General features: G+C 37.0%; 1 protein-coding gene across 1 annotated transcript; it reads right to left on the bottom strand.

Annotated features, from left to right (window-relative positions):
- Nucleotides 1-1543: 1543 nt before the first annotated feature.
- rbbp9 (retinoblastoma binding protein 9) lies at nt 1544-7809 on the bottom strand. Its single transcript, XM_036587390.1, has 5 exons — nt 7644-7809; nt 3400-3442; nt 3207-3312; nt 2683-2768; nt 1544-1862 (listed from the first exon to the last, which is right to left on the bottom strand). The coding sequence occupies exons 1-5, from the start codon at nt 7737-7739 to the stop codon at nt 1639-1641; spliced, it is 555 nt and encodes a 184-aa protein (XP_036443283.1). The 5' UTR covers nt 7740-7809; the 3' UTR covers nt 1544-1638.
- Between the last annotated feature and the right edge of the window lie 702 nt (nt 7810-8511).

The raw sequence follows: 8511 nt of genomic DNA, 5'->3' as shown, positions 1-8511 counted from the left end.
CACCAGATTTACTGTAATGTGAGTGCAGCAGTAACAAGTTTTGTGCATTCATAAATGGGGATTATTGGCCTGTTTTACGGCTTGTAAGGTGTTGCTGTGTTTTTCCTTCATTTATTTGTAGCGAAAAAAGTTTGAGCCACTCTGGTGGTAATTCTTCCCCATAAGAAGCCAAACATTTTGGGTCAAGGTGTTTGACATGTTTCCGTCTCTAATTTCATGTATGTCATAACTTGTGTACCAATGGCTTCTCTGACTTCCCCATAACCTACTGATATAGAAATTTTCTTTTTTTATTATCATTATTATTCTCCATTGGAAATGTTATGCGAGAGAAGATGTATCTCTGCCATGTAGAGCTGTTTGGGCACTTTCCATTTAGAAAGGCTGTAGCCTTTTTTGGACATCTGTCTCTGTAAGAGCTGAAAAGTCCCTTTTAAAAACACTCTTCTCTCCTCCTCAGAGCAGATTCACCTCTTTGCCATGCTGTTAGTGTTTGTTTGTGTGCTCATTGTCCATTTTATCAGCTCCACTTACTATATAGGTGCACTTTGTAGTTCTACAGTTACAGACTGTAGTCCATCTGTTTCTCTGCATACTTTCTTAGCCCCCTTTTACCCTGTTCTTCAGTGGTCAGGACCCCATGGACCCTCACAGAGCAGGTACTATTTGGGTGGTGGATCATTCTCAGCACTGCAGTAACACTGATGTGCTTGTATGAGTGGATCAGACACAGCAGTGCTGCTGGAGTTTTAAACACTGTGTCCACTCACTGTCCACTCTATGAAACACTCCTACCTTTTCAGTCCACCTTGTAGATGCAAAGTCAGAGATGATAGCTCATCTGCTGCTGCACAGTTTGTGTTGGTCATCCTCTAGTCCTTCATCAGTGGTCACAGGACGCTGTTGGCTGGATATTTTTGGTTGGTGGACTATTCACAGTCCAGCAGTGACATTGAGGTGTTTAAGAACTCCAGCAGCACTGCTGTGTCTGATCCACTCATACCAGCGCAACACACACTAACACACCACCACCACGTCAGTGTTACCGCAGTGCTGAGAATGATCCACCACCCAAATAGTACCTGCTCTGTGAGGGTCCATGGGGGTCCTGACCTTTGAAGAACAGGGTAAAAGGGGGCTAACAAAGTATGCAGAGAAACAGATGGACTACAGTCTGTAATTGTAGAACTACAAAGTGCACCTATATAGTAAGTGGAGCTGATAAAATGGACAATGAGTGTAGAAACAAGGAGGAGGTCATAATGTTATGCCTGATCAGTGTATATAAATGTGTTCTTTTTTCCAGATTTTTTTCTCCAATGTTTTTGTTTCAGGTATCAACAAACAATTATGAACAGAAAAAAAAATTGTTGTTAAAATATTACTGAAAAATTTCACTTCCAGTGTCGACATCACCAAACTTTTTGAAGCATAAAAATGATTTTCATAAAAGCCTCTTTGGATGGTTTCCATGAACAACAACAAATGAGAGAAAGTGTGGCCTGTATCGGTAATACAGATACACTGCATTAAACTTTAAACCTTAAATTTATTATTTTTTTATTTTTGGGTACTGTTGTATGAGATTGTTTCATGCTTACTATTACTGCTGTTGGAATTGCAGCCTCTGTGACATACTCAGTCAGCTTTTGTCAGTTTCTGCACAGAGTCAATGAGCTCTGGGAAATGGGTATTCTGAAAATGTCCACGGTCTGTGTATTTGTGAAGGTCTGCTTTCAGTCCGTCTGCTACTTCTTGCTGCTCCCCCCAAGGTAGGAAGGGATCGTCTGTGGATCCGAACTGAACAATGTGCTTCACATTTGCTCTGATCTTGTTCCATTCCCATGGCCGGCTGAAATATCCTGAGAGAGAGGAGAAGATAGAATTGTTTTAGGTTAGGAATGTTTTGACAACAACAGAAAATGTATACACATATGTAGGGCTGGGCAATATGACGATATTTTATCATTATCAAAATAAATCATATCACAACACACTTTTCTGAGCATATTATAGATATCATCAGTTCTAAAAGAACTAACTACATGTTTTACAACACACAGAGCATAATTAGGCCTGTTTAACTGGAGTTAGTGCTGTGCTGTTTGTAAAACACTGAATAAAAATCATTGTAGTTGAAGGTTTATTATTATTATTATTATATCATTATTATTATTATTATTATTATTATTATTATTATAGTATTTTGTTGCACTACGGTTTCTACTTTGTCTGTTCCGGTTAAGTAAAACATAGAAAAACTAAATATTGTCATGCATGTTGTTTATCGTGACAATGTCTTCAAATATCGCTATATAATATTTTTGCCATATTGCCCACTGCTACATATATGCAAAACTTTCAATGTATGTTTTTCATTTTTTGACAGAATTTGTAAAAGCTGCCTTTTACACTGTGTGAAACCTTCATGATGAATGGATCAATAGCAGTGGTCTAAGATCACTTGAAATAAAACCTCTTTATATAAACTTCCTTTTAATGTAAAAGGTAATATTTTGTAGATGTAAGATTTTGGTTTAACAGTGACAATATACAAAATAAAAGACATACAAGCTGTAATTAAACACGCAGGTTTCAGATAAAGGTCTAAAATAAAGCTTCACAAAAACAAAAACAACAAATAAACACATTTTTCTTAATTTCTTGTAGAAAATGACTCACCACTCTCCCTCTCATTCTCATCTCCCAGGTCTGAGGTGTAGGCGCCCACCAGGATGATGCCAAATACCCTGTGGGTCTCAGCATATCTAAAGTCCAGGTAGAGGAGAATAGAGGAATCACAGATGTCTCGGAGGAACAGAACTACACCAGTAAAGCGCCCAAGAGTGTCACAAAAAAAACTACGTCTATGAGCCACTAAGCCAGGGATGCACAACTCCGGTCCTGGACGTCCTCCCACCTTCAACACACATCATCAGACGAGATTTTCCTAGATTTTAGACCAGTAAAACTTTCCCTAGAGTCTACTGTGGCACTGCTGTAGGAGGCGAGTGGGCATATTTACAACAGATGGAGCAATGGTGGCATTTTTTTTTTTCATTTTGGTGGGAGTACCCCTTCAAATTCTTCTGTTTGTAGAAAGCTTGATGTTGGTTCATTCAAACTTTACTCTAGTAAAAGCAACACTAAGCAAAAGTACAACATGAAAAAATGCACAGCTCAAGCCCTAGCTGTCCATTCAGTACCTCATAGCAGCAGCTGCTCCAGAGCTGTGGCCAATGATCACTGTCTCTTCATCACACAGCAGGTCCTTCTCCATGAAGGGCAGCCATATGCTCTCCCTGGCTGTCACTGTTAAATAAGCCAAGAAGGAGTTAAAAAAACACACCTTCTAAATTAGATCCATAACACACAACATCTGGAAACTCGTCTACCTACCTGGATCTGGCATGTTTTTTAACTGGCAGGACAAACCTGGAATCTGAAAGGTAGAGCAGAGCAAGTCTTACACAGTAGATACCATTATAATGTGCTGGAGCAAGTCTTTTGGAACATCCCTGATCCTGCATATTTAGGTGTTCACCAACTCTAATACAGTCATTTCAACTCAGGAAGGACCTGTTAGTTAGCTGATCAGTTGGATAACATGTCGGGAGTAGGGAACCCTACAATGTGCAGGGCAGGTGGTACTCCAGGACCAGGGTCATGAACCTCGGGACTAAAACAGGAGCACCAGCAGTAATTCACAATCAAAAAGCTGAAATGATCCCTCGGGCCAAAATGACAGATTTAATCGTTGCTACATCAATGGTAAACATGCCTACTCTCACACAGTGATTCATAGTGTAAAATATTCCAGTTTAAAGACTAGGAAAACCCCTTTCGATGACGTATCTTGAAGGTGGGAGGTCCCTTCGCAAAACTACACCTACTTTGAGGTTGATTTTTCAGGGTGGACTTTTTTTTTTAAACGGATAACCCAGTAAAATGACCTGTCAGCTGAAGAGGAAAACAAGCTAAAAGCTAAAGTTAGCAAGGATACCCAGCTACCTATCTATCTTCTTCTCTCTGTTCAACATTTAAACATATTAATACATAGTTTTGGCCAGAGTGTCCCTTTTTAAGCTTTTTGAGATCCCATTTATGAACAACAACGTTATGTTAACGTTAGTAGAGCAGGTTACAGACAGTTCAGACAGACCACGGGAAAGTTAGTTTTGTTTTCGATATTCGTCTTTTCGGCGCTGATAACATTTGATCGGACTACGGTGGTCAGTACAGACTTACATATTCATGACAGTCCGACCACAGAGAGTGATGCACACCTGTTCTTTTACAGTTTGGGTGACATTTAACGTACCGCTATTTTGTGTTAATACCATAGAACTGAGACACGTTTTTCAGTCGGAAGGAAAATCATGCACTTCTAGACCACGCCCACATCCATGGACACGCCTCTGTTTTCCTCCAAAGCGTTTCAGTGTATTTAAATACATATTTTAATTGTTCGTGCTAACAATAGACACCGCCAAACAATAGAATGTCAATAGCGCCATAAACACTGTGTCCATACACATCTGATTAATTGTGTTATTTACTGTAAATTATGGTTAGAAATACACACCACTTTAATTTAGAAAAAGGACTTTGAATAAACCTGTAACTAAACTGTACTTGCCAATACTTGTCCTAAGACATTAGCAGACTTGAAGGTTTAATAGATCCTTAACCATCTATATTAGTTTAAAAAATGAGTGTAGAAAAGAAAACGTCTTATTAAAGTGGATCAAATTGCAAATCAAAACAATTTTATATCCATCAAAAACTCAGTGAGTCAGAATTAAGTTATTTTTTCCATTTTCAATTTCGACATTTTAGACATTGAACATTTAAAATACTGCTTAGATTCAAAGTGCAGCATTCACTGCAATGAATACAGCTGAAATGCTTTTGAAGGTTAAAATACAAATATTATTATAAAGTAATTATTGCAGTACAATCAAAATTCAAAAGTTGTGTATGATTGCTGAAACCTCACTGCACCATACACAATTGTTTGTAGTGTTGGGTGTAATACAGCTGAAATATTATTGAAATTCAAAATATATAAAAATTAATAAAAAGTAGTTAAAGCAATATATGCAAACTTTAAAGGCTGTGCATCATTGCTGACACCTCACTGCACCATACACAGCTGTTTTTAATGTTGTAAATAATGCAGCTGAAATATTATTAAAATTCAAAATATATAAAAATTAATAAAAAGTAATTACAGCAATATATCCAAAATTCAAAGGCTGTGCATCATTGCTGACACCTCACTGCACCATACACAGCTGTTTTTAATGTTGTAAATAGTGCAGCTGAAATATTATTGAAATTCAAAATATATAAAAATTAATAAAAAGTAGTTACAGGGATATATCCAAAATCCAAAAGCTGTGAATCATGGCTGACACTGCACTGCACCATACACAGCTATTTTTAGTGTTGTATGTAAGATGGCCAAAATATTATTGAAGTTCAAAATAAATATAAATTAATATAAAGTAGTTATTGCATTATATCCAAAATCCAAAGGCTGTGCATCATTGCTGACACTGCACTGCACCATACACAGTAGTTTTTAATGTTGTTTGTAAGATGGGCAAAATACTGTTGAAGTTCAAATTAAATAAAAAAAAATAACGTATTTATTGCATTATATCCAAAATCCAAAAGGTGTGTATGACTTCTGACACTTCACTGCACTGTACACAATTCTTTGTAGTGCTGTTTGTAATGTGACTGGAATATAATTGAAATTCAAAAAATATGAAAAATTATTTAAATGAGATATTGCATTAGATCCAAAATCCAAAAAAAATGTATGAATGGTGATACCTAGCTGCACCATACACAGTTACTTTTGGTGTTGTACGTAATGTGGCTGAAATATTATTGAAGTTCAAAATAAATAAAAATGTATATAAAGCAGTTATTGCATTACATCCAAAATCCAAAAGTTGTGTATGATTGCTGACATCTTGCTGAACCATATACAATGGTTTTAGTGATGTATGTAATATAGTTGAAATGCTATTAATTCAAAATACATAAACATTAATATAAAGCTATTTCAGCTAAATTATATACAAATTTAAAAACAGCTGTGTATGGTGCAGTGCAGTGTCAGCAATGATGCACAGCCTTTAAATTTTGGATATATTGCTGTAACTACTATTTATTATTTTTTATGTATTTTGAATTTCAATAATATTTCAGCTGTATTATTTACAACATTAAAAACAGCTGTGTATGGTGCAGTGAGGTGTCAGCAATGATGCACAGCCTTTAAAGTTTGCATATATTGCTTTAACTACTTTTTATTAATTTTTATATATTTTGAATTTCAATAATATTTCAGCTGCATTATTTACAACATTAAAAACAGCTGTGTATGGTGCACCAAGGTGTCAGCAATGATGCACAGCCTTTAAAGTTTGGATATATTGCTTTAACTTTTATCAATTTTGAATTTCAGTAGCACTTCAGCTGTATTACACCCAACACTACAAACAATTGTATATGGTGCAGGTAAGTTTCAGCAATCATACACAACTGTTGAGTTTTGAATGTACTGTAATAATTACTTTATATTAATATTTGTATTTTAACCTTCAAAAGCATTTCAGCTGCATTAATTGCAGTTAATGCTGCATTTTGAATCTAAGCAGTATTTTAGCTACATTGCATCCTCAAGTGACATTCAAAGTTTGTGTGTCATCACTGAAACTTATCTGCACCAAACACTGCTGACTTAAATGTTCAATGTCTAAAATGTTATCGAAATTCAAAATGAAAAAAATGTACAAGATTTCAAACTTACATCTGACTCACTTAGTGTTTGATGGATTTAAACTTTTGATTTGCAATTTAATCCACTTAAATAAGGCGTTTTCTTTTCTACACTCTCATTTTTTAAACTAATATTTTAGATGGTTAAGGATCTATTGAACCTTCAAGACTGCTAATGTCTGTCAATTACTGAACCTCCAGCATCAAGCTAACTAGCTATATCAGTATACAGGTAATATCAGTTTTTACAGGTAAGGTATGTTCAGTACTGTTAGGACAAGTATTGGCAAGTACATTTTAGTTACAGGTTTATTCAAAGTCCTTTTTCTAAATTAAAGTGGTGTGTATTTCTAACCATAATTTACAGTAAATAACACAATTAATCAGATGTGTATGGACACAGTGTTTATGGAGCTATTGACGTTCTATTGTTTGGCGGTGTCTATTGTTAGCACGAACAATTAAAATATGTATTTAAATACACTGAAACGCTTTGGAGGAAAACAAACGCGTGTCCATGGATGTGGGCGTGGTCTAGAAGTGTATGATTTTCCTTCCGACTGAAAAACGTGTCTCAGTTCTATGGTATTAACACAAAATAGCGGTACGTTAAATGTCACCAAAACCGCAAAAGAACAGGTGTGCATCACTCTCTGTGGTCGGACTGTCATGAATATGTAAGTCTGTACTGACCACCGTAGTCCGATCAAATGCTATTAGCGCCGAAAAGACGAATATCGAAAACAAAACTAACTTTACCGTGGTTTCAGACAGTTCAGACAGTCGTGCACCACCAAATGATGGATCCTGAACCCAAACACTGCAGCTGTGCACCGCCTTCGTACCTTATTGATTTGTTTGTGGACCCAACCATACCAGTTACAGTGCTCCACATCTCCTGCACCGTTGCCTGGAACGATCACAGCTTTCCTCAGAGGCATTTCTAAGTTCACAGCTCAGAATCAGACACTGCAGCTCCTCAAGCATCCAGTGGAAGTTGTTGGATCTCCAAACGTCGAACAGAAACAAGCTAACCGCTCCAGCTCCCCCTACAGGCCTGGCGGAAATCCTGCCTTTCTCTCACAGCACCTACTAGGTGTTTTTTACTATTTGAAAAACGTCTTTAGCAACGTGTCTTTATGGGTTGTACTGTTTTAGTTTATAGTTTAATTAGTAAGAACATGTAGTGTAATATAAAATTATCCAAGCACTGAAGCTACCTATACTTACATTAGCATTAGCATTATGTGCTGCCGACCCTGTGCAGCGCTCTGATCTAAAAAAATAAATACATACATAAATTAGCTTTGTACGTGGTTTAAAAAATAGTTAATGACATTGCGTTCCCTCGCCAATGTTTTGCATTCCTTCGCAAAATACATGCTCGTCAGACAAAGATATACATACATAGATGCAGCGTTGGGTCCAGCCAGGCACGTCAACGGCCCCGCCATTTTAGGGCGGTCGAGATCGCTGCTGGACCGCATTCAGTACCATTACAGAGCGGCGGTTTAAGAAAGATACTGTCCAAAATTAGACTGGTTCAAGAATATTGCTCTCAGAAAGCGGGATAGGATTATATAACAGAGGGATCGCAGCGATCCACGCTCATGTTTGTGTGATGTGTATTGTTTGTGTGATGCTCATGTGTAGATATGGCCGTGTGGTTGGTGATGCACAGAGAACCTGTTGATGTGATTGTTTTTCCTTTGG

This window comes from Colossoma macropomum, unplaced genomic scaffold (genome assembly GCF_904425465.1).
Source record: "Colossoma macropomum unplaced genomic scaffold, Colossoma_macropomum, whole genome shotgun sequence".
Lineage (NCBI taxonomy): Eukaryota > Metazoa > Chordata > Actinopteri > Characiformes > Serrasalmidae > Colossoma > Colossoma macropomum.
Note: the sequence above shows the minus strand (reverse complement) of the source record. Positions and strands in the feature narration are given on the sequence as shown.